Below are 27100 nucleotides of genomic sequence, written 5' to 3' on the forward strand. Positions count from 1 at the left end.
TATCCTATTTATACTAACTACCATCTCAAATTCTGGCCTTTCAGAGACGGTTCACCTGCCTTCAACTTGCATTATTATGAAACTAGCTTATAGACGATTATGAAACTACATTATTAATATATGTTAGAACATCAAGCATGTGAAGTTGACTGTAAATTATTTGTATTTCACATTTTTCAATTCAAGCAGACTGTGCATTTCGGCTATATTTCTGAATAGTAATTATAATGCGTTCTCATGAATGACCCACAATACAATGAAAGGCTCATGACACCATCTCATTATAGAACTCGAGCAAGACAAAATCCAACATATTGTAAAATTGCAAATAACAATTTGACTTACTAAAAGTTTATATAAGCTAAGAACTACATGAATCTGGAAAACAAAACTTCATCGTCCAAACAGAGCTCCAAATTGAGGAGGAAAATGATTTGTACAGGGTAACAGCTAAAGAACTCTCTAGTCAAAAAGACTGAAGCCCATATCCTGCAACAAAAAAAATAAAAAGAAAATTAGATAATGTGGAAATAAAAACTAGAGAGAGTTATATATGGTGCGCACACATAAAATGCCATGGATTTAGATTATCAGGTACATGTGAAAGATGATACTTAGCTAGACAGAAGGGTAATGAACATGCTATCCTATTTAATTTCTTATGATTAGGCAAAAACCAGCTTAAATATTTGCATTTTGGAATATACTCAATGGCACATAAATAAAAAATTTTGAAAACGAGGATGCAAGTCACAGAGAATGTATGAACATTGAAGTGAAATTGGATATGAGAGCCATGAAATTAAATAATCAATCAAAATAAGCACTGAGCAAATCTCACATCATCTGACTCCTCCTTCTCCTCCACTTTCTCCTCTTTCTTTGACTCAGCAGAAGCTGGAGCAGCGGCAGCACCACTGGCAGATGCAGCCACTGCAACTGCAGCACCACCGCCAGAAGGCACTGAGGCCAATTTCTCCCGCCCAGATGCAATAAGCTCAGTTATATCTTTACCCTTGACTTCTGACAGAAGAAGTTCTATCCTATCATCATCGCATTCAGCTCCAACTATGCAGTAGCATAAAAAATTTCGATTCTTTAGCACTAATATAGCAACAAAATCCTTTCTATAGAATAAAAAAGCTCTAAAAATGTCATAAAACTAAACAACATGAATAGCCACCTTATAATAATTATTAAAAAACCATTCAAGATATAGAAAGTGAACATAAATCAGACATAATCTTATATCATCCGTGATAAAATCTGTAGCTCTCTTACTAGTATATAGTTCTGGGCGGGGTGCATCACAGCATATATTCCCCTGGCCAATTAAATTCCACCACATATTCCTTTATTTCAAAATTAAGTAATCCAGGTAGTAATTAGGTGAAGCAAAGCCATGCATTATGGAAAAAACTAATCAAGTTTACAGTCCAGAAGGGCAACCTCAAAAAGAAAATGAAGGGAATTTCGTTATAACATCATCAGATACTTGTTTATTACTCTAATCCCAAAAAAATATCATGAGATCAAGTTTCTTGAACGAGGATCTTAAGTGCCTTAAGGGTTCTATGGTACAAAACCTGAGAGAACAAACACCCAACTTTTGAAGAAAAAAACAATTAAAAGCAGCGTTAAACTGAAATTAGTAAAGAAATGAAGGTACCAGAGGCAAGGACATCTTTGATATCATCGGAAGAAGGGGTTGTTTTGCCTCCCAAAACGGCCAACAAATACGCTGCAATCACCTTCATTTCGCTTCTCAACTACTTTGTAAACACACCAAAAACATCATTGGCTTAAATAAATTATCAATAAACATAACATAAAAGAAAATGTAAGTTCATGTGGACAGAAAGAGAGTGAGTACCTGGGAGGCTCAAAGGGAAGAACTCGAACGACAGGAGAATGGAAAGGAACAGGTACTGTATCTACAATATGTATATATGCATGTACAAATTTAGGGTTTTAGCTGGTTTTAGATGTGCAACCCACTTTCTAGGATCAATACAGCCCATATCCATTTCGGGCCGGCCCAAACATGAATTTTTTTATTAGAGAAGACTTATATTATAATAAAATTATATATAATATAAATAGATACATATGCATATATATCATTATATAATTGAGTGATTTTAAATTAAAAATAACATAACATTCGATCATATAATAATATATATAAATATATACTTATTTGTATACTCAAATTAGGAATATTGATTAAAATACTCATTTATTTTACCTTTTAAATGTATATAATCACTTTTTTTATTATACAAATATAGTCATTTTTTAAGTTTGGCTTTGTTTTTGATAGAAGATGATTATAAGATTTAGGGTTGGCGGTTGACCAACCACCCAACCAACCAATTTTTTAAAAATAAATTCCAACCAACCACCTTGCAAACTTTCCCGTTGTCAAAGTCATAAAAAATTTTCACATGTTTATCTCACATTTTAATCTTAATTGAGTGAGTTTTATACATTGATTGGATGAATTTATACTTAATTAAGTAAATCTTAGTTGGGTGAATACAAAACTTAAAAATATTTTATATTTTAGACTATACATATATAATAGAAAAAAAATGTTCATATAAATATATAATAAAAAATATAATATTTTAATCAATATCCCCTCAAATTATGTATACAAAATATTCCTTGGTATAAAATATTTAATTTTAATGTTAAGCAGAAGTAGATAAGTAGGCGGATGCTTGCATGCATGTTGAAGGTAACATTATCCAATTAAATTCTTAAACTTATGATGGTGAATAAAATAAGAATATTTTAATATAAAATCGCTAACCCACTCAGTGACGTTACACATTACGTACTATTTTCTCCTTCGAACAAATTAATCAACGTATTTTAATTCTGTTCCATTACAAAACAAGAGTTGGTTGCATTAAAAATAATACATACCAACTGCCTTCCTAAAGAGAATGAATGCTAAAATTAAAACAGAAGACTTGGCTTTCTTCTTTTCTCGCAAGACCATAAACACACAAACACAAAAAAATTATAGTATGTAGGTAAATGAAGTCATGGAAACAACTCACATTAACATCTCATATCATATTCATGTGAGTTTCATTACAAACTCAAAATTGGATACGTCAATTTATGTTTATAGTAGTTTATAGAACTGAATTTGGCATCAAATTCTATACTTTCAACAGGAGCTGTGGAAAGTTTATAATGATAGAAATTTTCTTTGTTATAAAATAAGTTTACCTTGACGTCATAGATGCACTTGTACCTGCCAAGCATTTGGACTGATATGTTGTTTCAATTTCCTAAACCAAATTTGTGCACACTGCTAATTTATTTATTTTTTTAATTTGAAAAATAATGAGATTAAAATGTTGAATCAATTAATCAAGTTTTAATATTAATGGAGATTATGGGAAAATAAAATTTCTATGATTTCAGTTACAGCATATTGTTGTGTTAGTTATATATATAATTTATTTCTTATTTTTAAGTTGCTCAAAAGCCATATAAGATTTTGATTATGTTGAATTTACTTTCATAGGCTTAATTTGTTCTGTAAATAATATACAAAAAACCTCCATGTTAAAAATGCAATATAAAAAAAATATGTAACATATCATTGTTAGTTTAAGGGGCATACCCTCATCTTCCCTTAATCAGGGGTTAATATAAAAGAATTATTTTAAAAATTATTAGATATAAATTATGTTTAATAAAATTTAATAAGTATAAATAATTATTGAATTTGATTGGAGGGTAATTAAAAAAATATTAAAATATTATTTTACTTAAATATCATTGGTTATAATTATTTTAAAATATATTTTATATTATTTGTTATATTAATTAAAAGTGAGAGTGTTTTAGTCATAAAAAATTAATAAGTAAAAATAAAATTATAATAAAATGAAGATTATTTCGATAATCTTTTAATATATAAAATGAATATGGTAATCAGACTACCACTTATATTACCTATTATATCACCATTGGTATTATAAATTACTGTAATATTTTATACCGAACAAACCAAATAAGATAATATATATAATAAAAAATAGATTATCAAAGTGATTTTTCTTTATTACGAACCAAATGACTCATGAATACATAAAAATTATGATTTCTTGACAACAAATAAGAGAGCTTTTTACGACCCCCCCCCCCCCCCCCCCCCCCTTAAGATTAGCAAAATTAGTTGAGTATTATAACTTTTGAAGAAAAACTTTTAGCTTGAGCTTCTATTTTATTTATAAAATCTAAATTTATTTAATAAAATTGTTATAAGTTTAATCATTATACTCTAAATTTACTATTTCATTTGTAGTGTTAACGTTGTTTGCTTGTCAATACTGAATTCGATGAAATTATAAAAAAATAAAAGGAGAAGAGAAATAAATCCGAATGAAGAAGGTGAAAGCCATGCAATATCACATGTCTAGTGGAGTACAAAATTATTCTGAAAAACGTTGAGACCACACAGGACTTCCACTTTTTACTATTCTTATCATCTTTAAAGTGAAGAAGGGCACAAAAACAAACACATTTTCAATTAATAGAAACTTCCGGGGCTTTCCACTGCAGGAAAATTCACATCTAAAATGAAAACACTGGTTGGGAAATTGGGAAGTACAATACTGAAGGGATACCAGTCAAAAAGCAACAACAATGGGATATTTCCAAGGGAGCCACCAACTGAAATGGCACATATTTTCCATACCCATGTGTAATTAATTAATCAAGAGTTGGTACACAAAGGGCGTCGGCAGGCACTTGCTTGCGGTGATTTATTGCAAAACACTAAACAGTTGAATGTAAAATTTTATCATCTCAATTCAAATTGTGAATTACGTCTTCTTAAAAGTGTCTTCAACCACTTTATCTTTGATTATTATGTTATTTTATGTGACTTTTTTTTTAATTAAAAATCCTATTTGATTTGTTCTAACATATATATTCAAAAAAATATAAATAAATTAAAATTTTATAAATATGATAGAGATTTAAATCCTATTTTATGAGTATTTGATTCCATAAATTTGTAATATTTTACACCAAATTATGTCCATCTTATCACTTTTACCTAAAAAGTTTTGGTCAGCTGGCGCAATCTAGTTATCTATTTGATGTTTACCATTAACATAGGGACAAAAAAATCATACGTCAATGATCCTCTCAAAAAGTTTTAAACTTTGTTTGGTCTATGCATGATAAGGATGGTTTTGCCATGTTAAATGTTTGGCCAAAAGACTTAGTCCCACCTAAGGTTTGATTTACTCCCCAACTTTAGCACATCAATTTTTTAAAACTCAAAAAAATTCTATCGATTATCTAATTTTTGTTAAAATTCTTAGTTATATACAAGAATAAAATTATTATTACTAAAAAATATTTAATTCATTATTTTTTCTAAGTTTTAAAAATTCAAAACTTTATTTTTGATTAAAAATTTTCAATTTTAAAAAATCGTATTTCTCTCAAATATACGGTTTTTTCACTTTTTTAGTTATTTGTTTAGATTTAATGAATCTAGACAAAGAGTTTTGTTATTTAATTGAATCTAGATAGATAGTCAGAGAGGTGAAAAGAAAAAAAATATGCTAAATCGATGACGATGATTTAAAGTAAAAAAAAAAAGTTATTAAAGATAGAGATGGTGATTGAAGAACTAAAGAAAAAAATCTTAGATTTTATGAGAAGAAAATATAATTTTTAAAAATTAAAAAAACTTTAAATAGTTGGGTTTAAAGGGATTTTAGATTTTAAAAAATTTATTGATGATAGTTCGAAGTTACTTCAAACCCTGGGTGGAAACAAAGTCTTTGCCGAAAAGGTTTTTTCCAAGAAGATTAGTTGTGTTGTCTAGCACGTGGTTTGACTTTGGTCCACCGCAATGGCATGCACGTAATTAATTGTCAGTCTATGGCTATTTAGTTAAGCACAAGTCTTTGCCCACAGTGTAACACTAATTGACTTTGAAGAGAGTAAGAGACCAAGGTCTTGTCTTGTCTTGTGTATAATTTTTTATTATAAATGCCACAATCCGATTTAAATATTTTAATGATCAAATATAAAGCATTTCTCAAAATCGAGCGTGGGAGTAACGCATGCTGCATGGCAACTTACGCACCAATTAGCGCGTAGATAGATAAGCAGCAGTCCACGACTCGTCATCCAATTTTTTGAATAATTATTTTTTTTCTACTTTTGTGAAGGAGAACAAAGAATATTTCAATGTCGTGGTCAACTGAACAGCCGTCTTCCACTTCGCTGCAGCCCATCTCTCTGCTTCCCCCAACAGTAAGCGTGAGCAGTCAAAAAAGGCTTCTATAAAAAATGATGGATTTAAGTTTTTTTTTTTTAAAAGAATATTTTAAAATTAAAATTTTAATATATCTAATTATATAATTATAAAATTAAGTATTAAATTAAAAATTTGTCTTATTCATATAATTCAAGTGAAGTTTCTTATTATTAATTAAAAAAATAAAAATAAGGATAAATTATATATTTTTATCTAAGGTTTAGCCTTAAATACTTTTTTATTTTTAAGTGATATAAATAACATCTTTTCATAAAAAATTAAATATAAACAATAATTTTTCATCAAAAATTAAACTTTGTTAATGAATAATAGTATTAAAGAGTAAAATTATTATTTTGTTTAACTATTTTTTTTTCAAAATTATAATATAAACCTAAATTGACAAAAATTAAAAACAATTTTTTAAATATTTAAATTATATAAAAAAGTATTTATTTTCTTTATTTTTTTCACTTTTATCATTTATTTATCTTTTCCTATAGATAAGGGTGTCTTTATCCTACACTCTTATATTATAGGATAAATTATTAAGAATCTTTATAAAATTTTTAAGGGTTATTAGAAATTTTAAAAAAGTTTAAAAGTTTTTAGATATTTTTAAAATATTATTTTACCTCTTAATAATTTAAAAAATAATAATTACATAAAATTGAATAAATTATAATCATATTTTTTAAAATTATTATTTAAAATGTTTAAATGTAATTATTATATTAAAAATATTTAAATTTAATTTTTTATTATTTAATTTTTCAAATTAATATATAATAAAATTATTATTTTATTCTTAACTAGTTAATTTTCTTAATAAAGTTTGAGTTTAGATGGAAAACTATTATTTATATAAATTATAAATAAAAATATTTTTAAATTAAATTAAAAATAAAAAATATTATTTACTCTAAAAATAACTGGGCTATTCAACCGTCATCACAAAAATTTATTTTCCCAATATAAAACTTTTCTACCCGTCAACAAAGAGCTACTATAACTTTCAATTTTGTTGACCTAATGGGATAAAGATTAAAATTATTAGTATTCTATAATATACTATATATATTTTATGATATGATATAATATAGATAAAAAATTATATATATTTTAAGATATATATAAATTATTTATATAATTAATATATCATACAATATGATACATATTACTAATATATCTTTTAAAGAGAAATGATGATGTGATAAATGTTTATATGATAAATTTTAGAATTTCAAAAGGTCTTACAATATTTTCAAATATAATGATGTGATAATCAATTTTTTATTATTTTTTAAAATTATATCATACGATATAATATATCATATATAATATAAAAAATTAAATTTTTAATATACAATTTAATTATTATACTAAGGATGGAATGTAATCTTGTGATTACAAGGTGACAGTTGATTGTTGCATGTTAGTGTGTGGTGGTTGATTGCAACTTTAAATGTCATTTCCGTGAGCCTAAATTATTCTCGTCAAAACCAATTCATTCAGTTAAAAAAAATAAATGATATGTTATAATTTAATTAAGTGTTATTTTATATTTAATTTAAAATCATCTAATTATATAATAATATATCATTTATATATTTAAATTATGTATAAAAAATATATATACGTAATTTTATTATAAACAAAATTCAATCCATTCCATTCAAAACTATTAGTATTTTATAATACACAAAATTATATGATACAAATAAAAAATAATATGTATAATAAAATGTATTAAGTTAATTCGATATAATACACATAACATATGATATAATACATATTATCGATATAAATCGATATACTTTTTAAAAAAATATATAATAGAGTGTACATAATAAATTTTAAATTATCAAAAATATTTATGATATATGATATTTTTTAAAATAATGGTATATTAATTAAAATTTTTTATTATTTTATCTTTTAAAAATTATATAATATAATATAATATAATACTTAATATATAATATAATATACTATTTAATTACTATAATTCTATTTACCTTGTGGAAATTTTTTTATTCCAAAATTACTCTCAAATAACACATAACCTTATATATATATATATATATAAAATTTTTTGATATCGTGAGAAATGCTAACTTATTTACAGTGAATGATAAACGAAATGATAATTGTTTTTTAGTTTTCTATTTTACGCAGATCTCGGGGAATACGAAAGTGAGGAAGGTGAGGTGATCTAAAACAGCGATTACTCTCTTTAACCAAACTCCTTCCATTTCGTTGTCAGAGTAATTATGGCAAAACAATTCTTTGCTCACCCGTACGTCATTTGCTTTAATAATGCAATTTTAAAGCGATCATCTAATTTTGCACCGGCTCATAAATGGAGGGAGATTAGGATTTAGAGAAAGGACTAGGAAAGAGAAAGCAAGTGGAAGAGAGACTGGTATTCCAAATTATCTAATAGTCAAACCAAATTTATTTTTTTAATTAAAAATAAATTATTTAAAAGATTGATTTGAGTACTGATTTAGAATTTAAAAAATATATATACCTATTTCATCTTTTTATTAAATAAAAATATCTATTTTTTCTATTTATAAGCAAAAATATCTTAATTTTTTTAAAATACCAAAATTATTTTTCACCACATCTATATAAACACTCTCACTCTTACTCTCACTCTCATTGTATACACTTCTTATATCATTTAAATACTTACTTTCATTCTCATTTTTACTTAATATCAATTATTACAGGTTTGTTTGGAAGGAATAAATTTGTATTTCTGAATTCAAATAAAAAAAATCAATTCGTGAAAAAAAGTATTTATATAAATTTTAACTCAAAACTTAATTTTATTTGTTAAATTTAGTTTATATGTCATGTAAATAGGGCATTTAGATATTAGATAATAATTTAGGGGTTAAATAAAATGTTAAAAAAATATGGAAGGGTTATTTGAATCCACAATATATAAAAGATTTAAATAACATGTTAAGAATAAATAGATATATTGAAATACCTTAGAATGTCAACAATAAAAAAATTATTCGAAAATATGAAAAAACAGATATGAATTTTGAAAACTATACGTTCGAATAGCTTAGGAATGAAAAAACCAAAAAATTGTTCTGAAATTTCGTAATTACATCGTAAAATATGTCTCAAAAAGCATAAAACTAAAGAGACAGATGTCAAATTTGAAAACTATATATCAAAAAAGTCTAGCCCGGTCATAAACAAACTCAAAATCATAAAAACCAAAAATCTTAAATTTGGTACAACAAAAAAACTGCATAATACACACTGAAATAGTTTTATTTGGGCCTCTAAATTGAGCGCAACTGGCAAAGAGGGTTGTCGTTATAGAGCTCAAAATGAGCTTCACATTGATATATTACAGGCCCTACAACTTCTCCCGAATCAAAAGTTATGGTCGTTCAAAATCTATCGCCTATAAACCCTATAGTTTTAAAAAAAATCAATTTTCACCCAACCTACGGTTTTCACGATTTAGTGTAAAATTTCCCACTCACCCCAATGGATCTCCCCCTCCCCCTAAAATTTTGAAAACGCTAAATTCCACCCCCCACCACCTCATGGGTGTTTGTGGAAGATTAACGTAGTGCCGACATATTTAACCTACTTTCTAGCCAAAACTCGTCATTTCAGCCTCTAATTTCAATACAAGTCAAATGTACACATCCAATAACATAAAACATTTCAAGAAATTTAAGCAGAACAATAAAGAATCAAAACATTTTATACATTGTTTAAAATCGAAACCCTAAACATTCAAACCTCAAAATCTCCCTCAAATCTCAATATTTCTAATAATAAATTGATTCAAATAAGAAGTGAGATTATGCACTTTCCTTATTTGTCATTTTTAGTTATCGAAAAATCGATGAAAAAGACCGAAACTTGTTACGCTCGTGGGAGACCCATGGGAGGTTCGAATATTTCTTTGAATTTAAACAGTAAATCCGTGAAAAATGTGGGGTTTATATATAAAGACAGTTTAGTTATTTCTCAAATTAAGAGTATTTTTGCTTAATCCTTAGAGTTTTAGACAATTTTACTTAACACCTTTTAATTTTAGGTATTTATTATAATTTTTCTTTAAAAATTTGATTTTTTATTTAGTTATTATTGATTTAATTTTTAAAACTAATTAATTAAACTGAATTAAATTTTAAAGTATTAAGAGCATATCGAACATATTTTCGGAAGAAAAATTGAAAAAAATAATGTAACCCTTTAAATTTTGATTTAAAATTGTTTATTGAAAATTTAGTTGAATTAATTAGTATTTTTGATTTCATTCTCTACTTGCGCGCGTGTGTCAAACTCTTCCATTAAAATAAATTCACAGAAACTGGCAGGCAGGTAACAAATAAAATTCCCCGGGAAAATAAAGCTGGCCATTAGTAATTTTACCATATATCCATCCACCTTGCTTACTCTGTAACAGAACAGAGCCATCTCTTTCTTCATACTCGGAGTCGTTTTGCTTGATCAATGGAGATTGTGGATACTCAAGCTTTGTCAAACTTCGATCACCAGTCGAAGTCTCCCTTCTCTTACCTCAGCATTTCCGCTTCCGACCGCCATTCTCCTCCAAGTTCCGAGTTTTCCGACGAGTTTGTGAGTGGGACGATCAACGCGCCTCCGAACTCCTCTTCTCAGTCGAGTGCTGCGGCGGCTGTGAAGCTTCAGAAGGTTTACAGGAGTTATCGCACACGGCGGAGATTGGCTGATTCGGCTGTCGTAGCTGAAGAGTTGTGGTAGGTGCACAGGGTCCTTGTACCACTACTTGTTTACCACGCGATTTTTTAATTGAATACACACGCACACACACACATGTATATATTAATTTATTTATAAATTTAAGTCGAAAGTAAATGGTGGTGATATTACTAACAGGTGGCAAGCGATTGATTATGCGAGACTAAATCATAGTACGGTGTCGTTTTTTAATTTACCAGAAAGTGCGGCTTCGAGATGGAACCGGGTTGTCTTGAATGCTTCTAAGGTTGTTAAACGAATTTTTTATAATTAATGTCTTGTATTTTTCGTTGCTGTTATTTAGATTTAATTATCTTGGTTGATTATTGGCAGGTCGGAAAGGGCTTGTCCAAAGATTCTAAGGCTCAAAAATTGGCGTTTCAGCATTGGATTGAAGCTGTAAGTTTACTTTCGTTTTTGGTTTTTTTAAAAATAATTTTTAACAGTATTGAGTTTTTCTGGTTTATAATTTAGATGGTATTCTTTGTAACGAGATGATTTGAATTAGTTTTTACCTGACTTAAATTTTGTATTATCTTTTTTTATCTGTTGTTGGACTGTAGATTGATCCACGACATCGATATGGGCATAGCTTGCATTTCTACTATGAAGAATGGTGTAAAGCTGATTCTGGCCAACCATTTTTCTACTGGTGAGTAAATTTTAGTTCCGTGGAAAGATTATACGTAAAGCCAACACATATTAAAGTTTTTAAGGAAAGAAAACGGTGAATAATTAGTTCATTACTATGTGCACAATATTCAAACCGTGATGTCATGGTCCAAATCAAATCACTTATGGGGTAATAGTTTAAGGCTGCCTATGAATTTTGTTTGTCAGTCTGTCCCATAATTAGCAACTCCTTTGTATCAAATACGTCTCTATTGTGTCCGAAAGATAGGCCTTTATACAGTTTCACCTCCTTTGTTGATGATCTAAGACCGTCCAATAAACCAATTATATGTGCTTTTTGTTTTCGAAACCACCTACCATAATGGTGGTTAACAAATGACATTATTTCATTGGAGGGTTTCATCACACATATCGAGTGATGGTGAGACCATCTATAAGGTTTTCTCGTTTATTTAATGGTTATTTTCATAGTACTCCTTTAATGTTGTTGGTTAAGGAATTGGAAATAATCTGATTGATTTGATCTTCATCACCATTTGTTTCTTTTGGAAGTCAGGAATTCTTCAAATATGTGGTAGAATGGTTGCTGATTTTCTTTAACTATCACATGGAATTGGACACTGGAATAAAACGCTAGAGACTATGTGAATTTGAATATTTTGAGTCTCTGTCTAGCATAATAATAGAATGGAGGTAATTTACTGGAGTTGACAACTAGAACATTACATATCTCTCTTGAACAAGAACTAAATCCAAGTCTTTAATACCTAAAAATTGGAAATTGGGAAAGAACAAGAAGCAAGGGATGTTTTGATTTTCACTTTTAGTGGGTGCCTTTTACAAATAATGCTGCAAAAAGTATTGAAGTTAATGCACTGTTATGTGTACGCTATGCAGGTTAGATGTAGGAGATGGCAAGGACCTTGATCTCAAAGAGTGCCAAAGATCAAAGCTTCGTCAACAGTGCATTAGATATCTGGGACCTGTATGTGCTTGCATAATTCATATTCAAGATATTGTAGTTGATGTTACTGCATCTGTAGAATAAATATTTTGAAATGCCTGTATGAAACAGTCCAGTTGTAGCAACCTAACATGTTTTTTGTTTTCCTTCCTCTCCCCCTATCTATTTGTCCCCCTCTTCCTGGTGGATGATATTTGCTGAAATTAGAAAGAGAGGGAACATTATGAATACGATGTTGTTCAGGGGAAGATTATTCACAAACAGACTGGAGATCTCCTTGACACAAATAAAGGACCAGAGGGGGCCAAGTGGATATTTGTTATGAGCACCTCAAAGAAACTTTATGCTGCTGAGGTAGGACTTTAGAGAAACCGAATAACAATTTTTGACCCTTCTCCTACTTCTTTTGGTCCACTATATTCCAAAACTAACCAATTTACTTATTAACTTCCAGAAAAAGAAAGGAATGTTCCATCATTCAAGTTTCTTGGCAGGAGGAGCTACTATAGCTGCTGGAAGGCTTGAGGCAGAGCTTGGAATTCTGAAGGTATTTTTCCGTAAGGCTGGGCATGTTGTTAATAGTGTTAAAAGATGCAAGAGCTATGCAAAACTCAAATCATATAATATGGAAATTTGACTCATGGAATAATTGTGGTAAACCTGTTAGTTAGAAGGTATTATTGTTATCCTCAACACTACTAGTTGTATATGTATACCCCGCATTCTGTTGTTTACATTTCGAAACTGCTATGTTTGTTGTTGAAAATCCATCACTAGTGTGACATTGGGAGAGAAGGTGCCCATCTTCATCTTCAATTCACAGAGACAAATGCACTTCAGTGGTTACACCTAATTTAAGTTAGTCTAATGTGGTTATTTATGGCTTCTGATTCTTGTTTACCTCTACTTCACAGTCAATTTCTGCATATAGTGGGCATTACCGGCCAACGGATGACAGGCTTGATAGCTTTTTATCCTGTCTCAAAGAAAATGGAGTGAACATTGATGAAGTTGAGGTAATTATTCTATAGCAACATAGTTGTCTAACACATTTGTGAATGCAACAATTTCTAAATTTGGCTAGCAGAACTGTGTTGTGGAACAGAAGTCGGGTCACATATGGTTGAGCGGTTCAACCCCTAGGCAGTTGCCTAGGCCACATAATCGGGGAAGGCCCCACCTAAAAGTTTATATTATTATTATATTTATTTTAAAATGATGTAGAGTTTTACTGATTATGTTCTTCTTAAACTCTTTAGAAAAGCAAATATTATCATAAATATTTTCTCTTGTAAGTAATTAATCTTATGGAGGATTGAATAAAATTATTAATTTGCCTAGTTATTTTAAATGGAATGACATTAAACATTATATTATAGTAACTTGTAGGAGTAAAAGGTCTTTCCAATATTACATGTTAAATTATAAGTAGTTTTGTTATTTACAACTAAATTAAACATTTGTGTGTAAGATTAATCTTAATTAAAAGTTAATATTATATTATTCTACTATTCAAACTTTAACTTATCTTTTTCACTTTATTGCATCATATCATTTCAACCAAATTAGAGTTATAATATTATTTTGTATTTTTGTAACTGTATTGTTTATTTCAAATTTGTATTACCATTTTTTATTTATTGTGTATGCTTATTTATTAAATGTTTGTTTCTATTTAATTTTGAATATTAAGCATGTATAATAGATTTAGAAATTTGTATATAAAAAATTTAAGTAAGAGTTAAGGGAGACCAAAAGGTTAGTTAATTACAAAATATAGAATTTTCAATAATGTTATAATGACATAAAAGGATGTAGACTTAAAAGGAAATTTAAATGAAATACATTTAGTAAAAAAATAAACTAATGATATGTGGATTCTGTATAACTTATCCTAGTTTTAGAGCCTGTAAGCCCCAAATCCTCGGGGTCAAAGTCTGTCTGACTGTTCTGTCTCTAAAAAGGTGACTGTATAAAACCGAAACAATATTTGAGACTTCCTATGGTTTTGAGAGCCTTTTCCCTTTCTGAAACATGGATGTCATAAAATTGGCAGTCTAATTTATTTCCTGGTAAACATTTCTTTATAGTCAGTGTGGTTATTAATGTTTGATTTATGGCATCATTTTCTAGATACACAGGGCTGAAGATTATTCTGATAGCTATGGCGATGGTAAATCTGTCAAAGTTGAGACTGCAGTTGACTCTGAGTTTCCTAAGCCTGAAAAGGTCAAGGAAAAGGAGGAAAATCTGTCTTCAGAACCATCTGAAGTTACCCAAACAGAGACTATAAGTAATTATCGAAGGACTTTATCTGGAGGTCTTCAGAGCCCGAGGGCTGAGGTGCCTAAAACTGCTATATTGCAAAGGATCAACTCTAAGAAGGCTGCGAACTCGTATCAATTGGGAAATCAGCTCTCACTCAAGTGGACAACTGGAGCTGGCCCAAGAATTGGTTGTGTTGCTGACTATCCGGTGGAATTGAGAGTGCAGGCCTTGGAGTTTGTTAACCTATCTCCGAGAACTACTGCACCTCCCTCACCATTTCCTTACAGGCATGTTACTCTTGCATCACCAACTGCCAATGCCACATCAGATGCGAGTCATGAGAATGGTATGTGAGTTTTATGTATTATCTTTTGTGCTCTTTAGGAGACCTCTGCCTTAAACATCAGATGCTTTCTTGCTAGAGGACTCTAGTAGTGAATGTATATGTCTGTTGTGCTCTTTAGATCACTTCTGCCTTAAATAATGCATATAGGATTATGAAATGGGCTTCTTAGTCAGATTTCATTGCCTAAACTTCAGATAATTTTGCAATTTATGAGATATATGGAGTCTTTCTCTTTGATTAAGTAGTAGATAAAGTAAAACTATTTCAAGATCTACAATTTCAAAATACAGACGGTTGTGTCGATACGTCCTGGTAACAAATTTGACACAAAATAATAGCCAATTCACAAGAAAGGTGAGAAAAATATCGCAACATTAGTTCTAATTGATTATGAAACTGATATTCATTCCAGAACTGATGAATGTTGCAAAATCAATGAATTGAAAAGAAGTCTTAATGAAACAGAGTTTATTCATTAGAATTCTGGTATTCTGAAAATACAGTCTAACACCATAGACATTTATTCTAGGGCTAATAAAATTACGCATCTACAGTAGAAGATCTAGGTTGACAATGATCAAGCTGTAATTGTGCTATTCTGTCCAGCTACTGTTGGTTGGCATCCATGCCAATGAAACCCTTGTCCAGCTGCACCAACAAGATGTTAGTGAAAATGGAAATTAATAAAGCCGAACATAGAAATAATAAAAGATCCAAGCTCAACACTGTAGCTTTGGATTAGTTATTTTGCTTTATTCGACGGCACAAAACTGCCAGAAAGCATTAAAATTTATAAACATGTATACGGAGAGTGTATTCGGGTTTTGTTTTTGTGCACTTCGTTTTAGCAAGAGTAAACATTGGAGTTGCTAAGGACAATACATACATGTGTGTGTGTGTGTGTGTAAAGCCCAAGATCCTTCTTTTAAAATTGTTGAAGATGATGTTGTTTTGAGAAATGGATAGTGGAAATGTCATCTCTTTTAATGATCACGTCATAGGAGGAGAATGGTACAACTACAAGGAGTAATCCTAATAAACATAGAATAATTAGAGTAGACATATTTGTCAACTGAGTTGAATAAGTCTAAAGTTTGATTCGAAAAAAATCAATTTTGGATCAAACAAAATTTAGATTTAGAACAAGTTTGAAAAAACAAAATTATCTATTAAATTGGAGTAAGATGTTTAAGTCCAAAACTTGATAAACTCAAAATTATTGTGTTTATTAATTTATTTCATGTTTGAAACAAAATTAATTAGAAATAAATATGTATAATTAAAACTAAATTTTAAAATTTTCAATATATATATATCTAAAATTGTTTATATTGCAGGATTCAATTATTTTACACATTAATTTGATGTATAAAATTATTATTTTTATTTTGTTTATGTGTGCCTCAAGGAAGATTAAATATAATTATAATGGTTGTTTGAGTTGGTTATTTTTGGTTTAGTGAGATGTTTATACGGGTTTTAAAAATTGCATAGATATTTTTACGGTTTTTTTAAATTTAAAATTTAACAAAAAGACCCAGAATAGGTCTGAAGTTTAATTTAATTTAATGAATTGGGTTTGAACAACATTATGTATTGGTAACTTAGGGGGAATAACCTATACAAGATAAAACTGTAAATGTAAGTATGCCTTGGAAATATATAATAAGAAAAAAACTTAGAGGTGAACATTTTTTACCCTAACGTGAGGTAAAACCTACCACCGTTATTCCTATTAGGCTTTAAAAACAACAAAGATTTGTATTGGCTCTAAGTCAAGAATATTTATTCTTTGAAAATAGTTAATTTAGTGTTTTAAGATAAAAATAAAAAAGGCATACACCATTAATTACCTGCATTAAGGTGTGAAATTTATTTCTGAAAAGACAATACTCTCGAGTCATCGCATCCAAGGCTTGCAGGCACCTGCAAGGCCAATAAATCGTCCTTAAATCTCTCTTAAATAGACTCTTAATCCTAAATTAGTATTAATGTAATAATAATTAATCATAATATAAAATAACTCCCCTGATTCTCACCTTTCTTTGCTTTCGTCATCGGAAGCACGACGAAGGTCAACACAGGCAGCTTTCATTCGTGCTGCTCCGATGCTGTAATTATTATTTCATTAAAACAAAACCCTAATTAATTAATTTCCGATATCAATTATTATTAATAAAATTTTAAAAATCTATAATATCAATTACCTTGAGCTACTTCCTGTGAGCCGAACAGCGTAAGAATTCAACTTGCTGAAATCAATATTGTTTTGACTCCTGTAAATAAATATTATAAATAATAATTAAAATGCAAAAAATAATACAAAATTTGCTCAAGTAATTTGAAATTTAATTACGTACATAAATTTGTTCATCTCTGTTATGATCCTTTCGGTGTCAGTGCAAAACAATGTGACGACTTCATTGACAAAATCAGGATTATTTGCGTCTTGCAGAGCTTGAATCTGAGTAAACTGGCAGTCCAACAAGCCCTGAAATTCAACATTTGCTTTAATATAAAAGAAAATGGAAGATTAAATCAGCGAAAAAATGGCAAAATATGAATGAATCTGACTGACCTCATCAAACATGGATTTAAGGAAGGTTTTGATTTGTGCTTCTTTGGAAGGAAACGCCATCTTCACTGACCTTTTCGAGAGTAGATTAACTGAGTAAGACTGTTGTAGTTGGAATTGGATATAATGAAAGAGAGAAAATGCAGGCATGAAAGTAGAACTAATTGAGATTTCCTTTTATAGAGATTTCACCAAAGTCCAACCCTTCTATCTTCAAAAAGATTTGTGGTGGCGACTTGTTTACACAATCAAATTTCCTTTCTGTCCTTATATTTAGAAAAAGAAAAGTTCAACATTTTTACTATTTGTGGAAAGAAACTACCTGCTCTTGTTTTATATTTTTTATAATAATAAAATTACATATATAAATAATAACGTGTTATTAAATAATTAAATATTTAAAAAATATAATAATATATCGTTATTTATATTTATAATTTGATTTTTCTGATATATTTAGGGTTTTTTTCTTTTACGTATTCTTACGGGTATTTAAGGGCTTTTTGGTAATGTTATAAAGATAATTTTATTTTCAAAATATAGATGGTTGAGACTTAGTTATCTTTAAAGTGAAGAATTAAATTAACCCTTGTTGGGATATTTGTAACATAAAATTATTTTTTTAAAAATTATGAAATAGTACAATTTCCTTTGGATTTTCTTTGAATTATTTATTTATTGTTATTCCATATATGTTAAATATAACATTTATTACATAATCTTCCCATTACATTTATATAATGAAATTTATAAATAGTAAAATGGCATAAAAAAATCACATTTTCCAAAAGCACTTATAAACTTTATATGAAAAGAAGAATTTATTAATAACAATATTGAAAATTTATAGTAACTAAGTAATAAAAATAATTAAAAATAAAAAGAAACACATTTTAGCATGCATATAAGAAAATATTATATGGACGGATAGGAATAACTGGATTTGAACTGAATTTATTTGAAAGTTTGAAACGAGTTTAACTTAAATGTGTTTAAATTTGAATTTGAGAGATCTATATTTTCAAATTTGTACAACTTGTGAGTCTAAAAATTTTGATATGAATCTATTAAAATGACATTATTTTGATTAATATGAGTCAAAATAATATTATTTTAGTATTAAATCACATTCAAAACTTAATTCGAGTTTTAACTTGAGCTAAACTCAAGTTCGACTCCTTTTATACGAATCAGTTCGAACACCTTTGAAATAAACTTAATAAGTTTGAGTTTGATTCCATTAAAATAAGTTGAATTCGAGTTTAAGTGAGCTCAAACTCAGCTCAGCTCAATTCAGTTCAATTTAAATCTAGCATTACGGATAGGTAAAGGCAAAAATTCAATCATGGCCTCACAGTTTTTTGAAAGTGGCAGTTTTGAAGTAACAACAGTCGATCGAAATTCATGGAGTAAATCCCAAATATAAAGGGGCTCAAGATATAAGGAGTGCATTCAATAAGGATTTAAATGTTGGATTAAATTTGTCGCAGTTTCAAATTTTAAAAGGGGATAATAAATTCACTGAGCCAAATCAATGAAAACCAATATAATAAATAATTCATGTTGAATGTGACTAAAATAATTAAGGGTTTGTGATGAAATAAAATATAAAATTAAATATTAGAATAAAGCAACTTAAAATTGAAGTATAAATTATTTAAATATTAAATTTTAAAATAATTTAAACTATATCTAGCATTTAAAAAGAGATTTAGTGAAATTTAAATAACAAAGCTTTTAAATTTACAGGATTATAAAGAACATCAGAAAGTATTAACAAACTCTTTAAAAAAATTTTAAAAAAAAATTCACATTCATTAAACGACATTAAAGTTTGCGTATAGCCTGGTCTTTAGGTTTCCACCCTCGGAAGGAATTGGCGGCAGAGCAAATTCCCAACAACACAAAAAAAAATCCACGTGCTAATTGTTGCGGGGGCCACGTGTCAAGTTATGTTCCCGTAATTGAAACCCTCGCCCAACTTCCCATACGCGAGACATTCGCGCGTGTCAGAAGCTGACGTGGCTGTGACATAATACGTGGCGTGCAAAGATACATGGGTGTGAGTTAGCAAAGATGTCCGGCAATGAGCTGGCAAGACAAGTGGCAATCAACCATAACCTGTGTGCTAGCTAGCAAAAACTAGTGCTAGTACAAACCTTTGTTTGAACCAGTAGAGATAAAATTTTTTTGATTTCTTTTTCTTTATGGATTTAGAGAACTGTTCGGTTTCTAGTTCGTTGTCGCCATCGCCGAGTTCCGCGGCCGAGGTTTCCGATGATCGGCTGGTGGAAATGGAGCTGGAGGCGGCGGAGGCCTTGGCGGATTTGGCGCATTTGGCGATGAGAGAAAGTGGCGGTGGTGGAACAGTCACGAATTGGGGCTTGAAAGGGAAACGAGTCAAGAGCGACTCACTATCACCGCCAGGTCCTTCCGGGATGAATTTGACCCCGATTGACCCGGTCCAACACTGTTCTGATCCGGCTGAAGTTAGTTTTTTGGAGTATTATTTATTAATATTGTTTCTATTTGTTCTTTTTATATATAAGCATAATTATATTTTTAGGTTTCATCATCATTTTTATTATAATTGTTTTCTATTTTGTCACTTAAGTTCTTTGTTTACGGTTTATGCTGAACTGGTGAGACGAATTGTCGAATTCGGTGAAGTGTTAATTCTTTTAGTTTCCTATATTTAGGATTATGTAATTATGTTTATTGTGCTTTTTATTTTTATTTTTTATAATGTTAATTGTGGCGGGTGAAAAGAATTTCTTTTTGCTGAATTTTGAAAGGTCTGAAGAACTTGCATTTCCAATCAGAGTACAATAGATAGTAGAATCTTTTCGAAAATTCAATAAATGGAAACAAGTCATGAATGTCAGAAACTATGCTATGACTTGCAGTCAGTTATTTTCCTTAGTGGTGATCCATGGATAAAAAAATTTGCAATATCCCTTTTTAGCAATTATATTTAAACTAAACCATGCCTATTTGAGGAATTATATTATCTACCTTCAACTGTAGGCATATATGCCCGAAAATTCGAAGACGTATTTATGGACAATAAAACAATTTTTGTGTTATCGTGTAAAAGTATACCAATTTTAGGAGATTTTTGTCTGTTGTAATTCTCCCTAGTCAGTTGTAAGATCAGCCAATACGTGTTTGCCATGTGATAGCCAGGCTATCACATGAGCACATCACAAGCGGTAATCTTACAAAGAAAGCGAATTTGGTTAGCCAAACCAGTATATCTAAGTTGAAATTTTGTGCACTATTGAGCAATATTTTTGTTTATAGCAGGATCAAGTAGAATTGGATCAGGAGCGGGATGAAACAGTGTGTAGCAATGTAATAATTAAACAAATAAAAGCTGAGAAAGAAGCTGAACCAAGTTCTGTATGTTCCACAAGATACACATCAGTAGGTGGTGGTGGTAGGTCAAGACAAAATCTAACCGAGGTACTTAAAGCTCCTAACTTTCTCGTAAGTATTTTTTGTCTCTCAATGCTATCTAGTTATAGTGAAAGCCTTTGGTAATCAGGCTGAGAAGGAAGCTCGGAGAGTACGTAGAGTATTAGCAAACAGGGAATCAGCTAGGCAGACGATTCGTCGCAGACAGGTAAGCTGTTTTCCTCCATGTCAATATTCTTGGCAAATAACCTTTATGTTCATATTTATATATTTGACACAACCTGGTCTGTGAATTTCCTTTATATATTCATGTCTGTTTTGTTCACTCTTTCTGTAGTTATTTTCCTGAGTATAACCGATTGTTTGAGGGATTTAGGGCGCAACTTCATTCACCCAACATTTCCCATCCTCTCTTACTGAGTATACCCTGTTTGCACGACTCTTGTTTTTATGGAAGAAATTTAATTGATTTTCATTAAAAAAGTTAAGCTAATGTGCCAATATGATATTTGAGCTATTTATATTGTGATATTAAACGGTTCAATGAACTTGTCTTTTAATTCATGACATTATCAGGAGCCATCATTTTCTTCCATATTCAATATTGGAGTTACTTTGAGCTATATTGTGATGTTTAACGGTTCAATGATATTTGAGCTATTTATATTGTGATTTTTCCGAATGGTATGGGCAGCAGATGAGTTAGTAAACTGGAGTGACTATGGGCTCTCAAGTTACTTTAGGCTAAAGTTTCTTTATTATGCATCTTTTGTTCAAGTGGATTGTCTCAAACTGTTGACTGCCAAACAACTCATGGTACTTTTGCTTTTTTTTGTCTGAAATTTAAATATATGATGAAAACTCTTTGAACCTGGGTGTGAATGAGTCAAGACCTCTTATACAACCTCAAGAGATCTAGCTAGCTGAACTAACTAGTAGTCACATGTTCAGGTTTTGAATGACATTGTATTTCTCTATGCTTAGTGTTGTTCTTTGAAAACAATAGCAAAATCTCATAATTGCAATTGTAGGAAAATTTCTTTTATATGAAATTTCTTACGTTTAGATTTTCCTGGGAAGAATACCTTTATCCCTACGTCAAAAAATCTTTGAAATCAGGCAATAGTAACACTAAAATGTGCATTCTCCCTAAGCATGTCTGATTTAGTCAATGCATGATGAGATTATCGTAGACTATTGGATTTGGAATTCTAGCCATGTAAGTGACAGCATTTTCTTCTTTGACAAACTAGAGATTTATGAAATTTAAGATCTTTCCTTAGCAGCCCCAGCAAATGCCAACCTATAGTGAACCTACCGAAGGAATATAATTGCACAGATGCTTCAAGTTGAATTTAGTCTGTGCTAGCTGTATTATAGAAGTACTGCATTTGTTATTGCATATTGAGAAATCATCATTAATTTTACTGTTTCGAAGAAATTATTGACTCTATGACTTCAAGTTGATGACATTAATTCCCTGTGTTTTTGGATTATGTCAACGACATCTCATCAACGAATTCCTCTGCTTGAAAGATAACTTTTAGGGGCGTTTGGTTTGGAAAATATTTTATTGCTAAAATTGAAAGATTACCTTAAGGATTACTATAAATAAATTATGACTATATTTGATAAAATTTAGTAAAAATTGATTGATATAAATAATTATTGTGTTTGTTTAAAGGTAACAAAATAATACAAATATTTTATTTTACTTAAATGTTCTTGGGTATAATTATTCTAAAATATTTTTTTTGTTATTTGTTATATTGATTGAAAATGAGATTATTTTTGTCTTTAAAAAATTAATAAATAAGGATATAGTTATAATAAAATCAAGATTACTTTGGTAAACTTTTAATACTTAAGGTAGAGGTGGTAATCAGATTACTCTTTATATTACTTGTCACATTACTATTAATAATAAAATATTACTGGAACATTTTATTACCAGAGCAATCTTTAATCTCCTTTAACCAAACGCCCTCTTAGTTTTGATTGCAAATTCAGTATTATATTCTTTGATAGAAGCTAAATACTCTGAAGATACCTTGTTCCACTAACTTGTTGATCACTTCTGATTGGCCACTGCTTAATACTACTAATTTGTGTGCTATTTTTGATAAAACAATTATTTTGTTTCTAAATAAGCAATAAAAGCTAAACAAAGAAACTCATCTTGATTTTCCCTATATTTTTCTCTCTGGTCCCTTTTTTTAGTCCCAAACAGACACAGAAAGGAAAAGCGAACTAAAAACTTTTATATTGTTTTTTCTTCACTGATGACGCCAGCACCGAATGTAACTGTATTTCTCATTCCATTGATAACACAGCAACAAAGTAAAAAACTGGTGTAAAAGCAATGGAACTGCTGTTAAAATCAAAACTTGATGAACTAGAAACTTTTAACAGAAAAATTGATGGTAGAGCTCTCTAATTCCTTTGAGTTCTGGAATGAGCCTGCATTTTTTAACGCACTGACACTGAGTTCATTTCCGATGTTAAGGTTTTTGATGTGGCCATGGCTGATGACTTTTGTATTTAAATGAACTACACTATTGCTAAGTCTACAGCACCATCACCAGCTCCATAGCATATTGTTTGCTCTAACATTATATTCTTAGTGTTGACTGAGCAATCCAAAACTCTGCTTTGCGTTCTTAGACCTGACGAGTTCGGTGAGCTAAATAGGAGTTTTATGTGCACTTTTAAGTAACTTTGATTTTGTGGGAGATTGTGTATATAGTTTACAAATTAAAACGTTAAGTTAGTAGTGTGAGTTGATATGGGGTTGTCTTGTCTTTAGCTTTTAGTTGGTACAATTCTATATGGATTTTTTCTATTGAGGTGGAGTTGCAAGTGCTTGTCATGGCTATGATAATAATCGCTGGACTTTCCATTTGGAATTTATTTGGAGTTTGGTATAGTTGATGTTATATGGCATGGCAACATGAATCAAAGTTGGCTTGAATGAAAGAGGTTAACTTCACATTACTACACAATATAATGAGGATATTCTTGGATTTCATTTTTCACGAAGAAAATCCCCGTGGACCAAACTAATTTTTGAGATCCTAACTGTAGGTACGGGCTGCCTTTGATTTGTCAAAACCCCAAGATTTGTAGCCCTAGCCTTAGGGGTCCAAATAATATTAAAGTAAATACCATCTTTAGTTTTCTTGTTAAAAGCATTTGCCCTCATATAGGTTTAGCTTATTATGTAGGCCCCCCAATTTTATGTGTTCATCATAGACCTCTCCTATAGTTAGTTTTATTCATTTAATTTTTTAACTGGATGGTCAACATGTAATGTTCAGCAAAACTGCAAGGAGTTCAAAGCTAATTATCCTTCAATTTCTGCATAATTACGTTTCACTGAGAAATGCTTTATGATCTGTTAAGTGTACTGTATAGTTTATATCTGGTTCTGATTACGCACATCTTGTTTGCTTTTTTGATTCAGGCTCTGTGTGAAGAGTTGGCCAGAAAAGCTGCTGATTTGGCAAGGGAGAATGAGAGTTTAAAGAGAGTAAGCAGTACTCACCGTTCATAAATTATCAGTGTCTTCCATTAAGGCATTTGACTATAATAATATTAAAGCATATGTTCATTGTCATGAAGTTGGAATTGCCTTTTTCATGCTGTTATCGTTGTTGAACTCACACTAAAACTGTGATATTGACTTAACATACATTTGTTGAAATTTCTATTGAGAAGAAAAAGGATATGGCTTCTAAAGAATACAAGTATCTGGAGACTATAAATAAGCATTTGAAGACACTGGTAAGAACTATGCTTTGAGTGCTTAGAATTTTTCTTGAAAAGTGTTTTATCACCCGTATAACACCTCTCCACATTTTGCAGACGGCCAAAGCATTAAAATCACAGGTTGACAAATTCTCAGGAGAGCTGAAGTCAGCCCATGCTGAGATGTCTGTCTCTCCTTCTGCAAACTGTCCGATGCTCTTGTATAACCACCATCCTTTTCCACCGGTTGGCTGGCCTTATATTATTAAAGATTCACATCCACTCCAATCAGGACATGGGCTGCAGAACCCTGTCATTATTCCATCGAACATTCCAACCCCTGTTGTTCGTAAGCTTGATTCTCAGGATCAAGAGAACCCTATAAATATTAATACTATGGGAGCTCCGTTTTACATTGTGCCATGCCCTTGGTTTGCCCCTCATGGTAATGGATTCCATGCTCAACCTCCTGATAGCCAGAAAATTGTGCAAGATGAAACTTCAAGGCATAATGGATATGATGGTTTTTCATCATCACAAAGTTTCACAAATATGGAGAAACCTTTGTACCGTGCAAAAGCTAACAATGAGGTTTCTGATTCAACTGAAGTTAGAACCCCTACTGATCTTAAAAATATTCCAGTTGAGTTTTCTCTCAGTAAAGGTGGTCAGCGTAATGGGCCTCTCCCAAGAGACGCAACTTTTACACCAGCACTGCCAGGTTCTGTTGGAGGAACGTCTATTGTCAATCATGGGCCAGATTACACTTGCAATACTGAAGCTATTTCTGTGAAAGCAAATCATATTGCAAATGCTTTGCCGGAGAAGAGACAACAGGTAGCCAACTATCCAAGTCAGAAAGTAGCGGATGCAATTGCTGCAGCTGAGGCACGGAAGAGAAGAAAGGAACTTACAAAACTGAAACACCTTCATGGTCGTCAATGTCGATTGCACTGTTGAGCTTATTGGCCAACATTTTGGTTGGCACCAAGTTTAAAAGGAATTCTTATAAGCTTTTGACTCCTGTTATATTCATCTTGAAACATTCTAGATGACAATGGGTGCTCATCTCCGACAGCATGGTTCAGGTTTGAGGCTCTATCTATTTCTCTAAATATTTTGAAAGGCGGAAGAGGACTAAAGTTTTAGGTCTTGGTAGCTTATTTCTTTGAGTTAGAAGATTAAGTTGTTGTAAGTTAACAGATTGGTGCTGCCATTTTGATGTGGTTGGACTGAGGAAGGGGCAGCAAAATAGGAGTCGAGAAATGAAATGGATTTAACTTATTGTGTGTCGTAACATTATACAAGCATCTATACTCTTTTACAATGAGTATAGATATTTAACTTATTTTATAATAATAATAATTTAGAACATTTAATATTATAATATCAATATACAATTTAACTTTGAAATTTATATTATGAAACTACTTTTAATTATGTATGTAAACTTTACTTTGTTTTGTTTTTAAATTTCATAATGCTACAAGGCCGATATTTGTAAAAGGATTCAGATTATAAGTAGAAATTTGAATTTTTTTTAAAGTTAACGGTTAGGTATCTATAGATAAATTAAACCTGTGGTGGGGAGAATCTTTCAGCCTTATTATAATGGCTGAAAGACTTATTTCCACTACAAGTATAGTGTATTTTCAAATTTTTATTTATTAAATTTTAAAATTTTAAATATTTATTTATTATCTGTGAAAGTTAATAAAATTTACTAAATTTAAGGGTAAAAATGTTATTTAATTAATAATATTAAAAAAATTATTTAAAAAATTTAATAATTTTTATTCACTCAAAAATTTGAAAAGTTTGATTGGTTAACGATTTGTTCTCATTCAAGAAATAGGGGGAGTATTGGTATGAAAGTTAATCGGATTTAGTTGTTGGAAAAATAGGGGAAAAAATACAAATCTTAAAAGAAAAATGTAATATTTTAAACTTTTTAAGTGAACAAAAATTGTTAAATTTTAAATTAAAAGAAATAAGAGATATAATTTTATTTTTAATATTATTTATTAAATAATATTTTTACTTTTAGTGGATGAGATTTTGGGAACTAAG

At 30.1% G+C, this 27100-nt stretch overlaps 4 protein-coding genes across 8 annotated transcripts; 2 read left to right on the forward strand and 2 right to left on the reverse strand.

The window, feature by feature from the left end:
- Positions 1-252: 252 nt before the first annotated feature.
- Positions 253-1975, reverse strand: LOC123221941 (60S acidic ribosomal protein P2-1-like). 2 transcript variants are annotated; one of them, XM_044644934.1, is made up of 4 exons: positions 1874-1975; positions 1670-1769; positions 842-1068; positions 253-489 (listed from the first exon to the last, which is right to left on the reverse strand). In XM_044644934.1, the coding sequence occupies exons 2-4, from the start codon at positions 1755-1757 to the stop codon at positions 463-465; spliced, it is 342 nt and encodes a 113-aa protein (XP_044500869.1). In that variant the 5' UTR covers positions 1758-1769; positions 1874-1975; the 3' UTR covers positions 253-462. The 2 variants fall into 2 exon arrangements, with proteins under 2 accessions (XP_044500869.1, XP_044500876.1); XM_044644941.1 differs by having other exon boundaries at positions 1670-1772; positions 1874-1955.
- An 8713-nt stretch (positions 1976-10688) lies between these two features.
- On the forward strand, positions 10689-15532 carry LOC123226290 (IQ domain-containing protein IQM3). Its single transcript, XM_044650811.1, has 9 exons — positions 10689-11079; positions 11219-11327; positions 11414-11479; positions 11644-11732; positions 12611-12698; positions 12885-13031; positions 13132-13224; positions 13592-13693; positions 14811-15532. Exons 1-9 carry the CDS (start codon positions 10814-10816, stop codon positions 15297-15299), a joined length of 1449 nt encoding a protein of 482 aa, XP_044506746.1. The 5' UTR covers positions 10689-10813; the 3' UTR covers positions 15300-15532.
- Positions 15533-15665: 133 nt separating this feature from the next.
- On the reverse strand, positions 15666-18120 carry LOC123226301 (histidine-containing phosphotransfer protein 1-like). Of its 2 annotated transcripts, none has more exons than XM_044650825.1 (6): positions 17870-18120; positions 17652-17782; positions 17499-17543; positions 17331-17402; positions 17145-17217; positions 15666-15939 (listed from the first exon to the last, which is right to left on the reverse strand). In XM_044650825.1, exons 1-6 carry the CDS (start codon positions 18014-18016, stop codon positions 15898-15900), a joined length of 510 nt encoding a protein of 169 aa, XP_044506760.1. In that variant the 5' UTR covers positions 18017-18120; the 3' UTR covers positions 15666-15897. The 2 variants fall into 2 exon arrangements, with proteins under 2 accessions (XP_044506760.1, XP_044506754.1); XM_044650819.1 differs by having other exon boundaries at positions 17499-17567; positions 17870-18118.
- A 1872-nt stretch (positions 18121-19992) lies between these two features.
- On the forward strand, positions 19993-26427 carry LOC123226266. Of its 3 annotated transcripts, none has more exons than XM_044650794.1 (6): positions 19993-20355; positions 21170-21331; positions 21414-21491; positions 24747-24812; positions 24998-25066; positions 25148-26427. In XM_044650794.1, exons 1-6 carry the CDS (start codon positions 20074-20076, stop codon positions 25988-25990), a joined length of 1500 nt encoding a protein of 499 aa, XP_044506729.1. In that variant the 5' UTR covers positions 19993-20073; the 3' UTR covers positions 25991-26427. The 3 variants fall into 3 exon arrangements, with proteins under 3 accessions (XP_044506729.1, XP_044506732.1, XP_044506738.1); XM_044650797.1 differs by having other exon boundaries at positions 19994-20355; positions 25001-25066; XM_044650803.1 differs by having other exon boundaries at positions 19994-20355; positions 21173-21331.
- Positions 26428-27100: the final 673 nt, after the last annotated feature.

The sequence above is a fragment of the Mangifera indica genome, chromosome 1, assembly GCF_011075055.1.
Source record: "Mangifera indica cultivar Alphonso chromosome 1, CATAS_Mindica_2.1, whole genome shotgun sequence".
NCBI lineage: Eukaryota > Viridiplantae > Streptophyta > Magnoliopsida > Sapindales > Anacardiaceae > Mangifera > Mangifera indica.

Coding starts and splice junctions, on each gene's coding strand:
- LOC123221941 (XM_044644934.1), bottom strand. CDS start 1,757: ATGAAGGTGATTGCAGCGTATTTGTTGGCCGTTTTGGGAGGCAAAACA. Junction 1,069..1,669: donor CAAAGATGTCCTTGCCTCTG/GTACCTTCATTT, acceptor GCTACTGCATAG/TTGGAGCTGAATGCGATGAT. Junction 490..841: donor AGAAGGAGGAGTCAGATGAT/GTGAGATTTGCT, acceptor TTTTTGTTGCAG/GATATGGGCTTCAGTCTTTT.
- LOC123226290 (XM_044650811.1), top strand. CDS start 10,814: ATGGAGATTGTGGATACTCAAGCTTTGTCAAACTTCGATCACCAGTCG. Junction 13,032..13,131: donor AGAAACTTTATGCTGCTGAG/GTAGGACTTTAG, acceptor ATTAACTTCCAG/AAAAAGAAAGGAATGTTCCA. Junction 13,694..14,810: donor TGAACATTGATGAAGTTGAG/GTAATTATTCTA, acceptor ATCATTTTCTAG/ATACACAGGGCTGAAGATTA.
- LOC123226301 (XM_044650819.1), bottom strand. CDS start 18,016: ATGCCTGCATTTTCTCTCTTTCATTATATCCAATTCCAACTACAACAG. Junction 17,783..17,869: donor TTAAATCCATGTTTGATGAG/GTCAGTCAGATT, acceptor GTTGAATTTCAG/GGCTTGTTGGACTGCCAGTT. Junction 17,568..17,651: donor ACAGAGATGAACAAATTTAT/GTACGTAATTAA, acceptor ATTTATTTACAG/GAGTCAAAACAATATTGATT.
- LOC123226266 (XM_044650794.1), top strand. CDS start 20,074: ATGGATTTAGAGAACTGTTCGGTTTCTAGTTCGTTGTCGCCATCGCCG. Junction 21,332..21,413: donor CAAGACAAAATCTAACCGAG/GTACTTAAAGCT, acceptor TTTGGTAATCAG/GCTGAGAAGGAAGCTCGGAG. Junction 24,813..24,997: donor AGAATGAGAGTTTAAAGAGA/GTAAGCAGTACT, acceptor ATTTCTATTGAG/AAGAAAAAGGATATGGCTTC.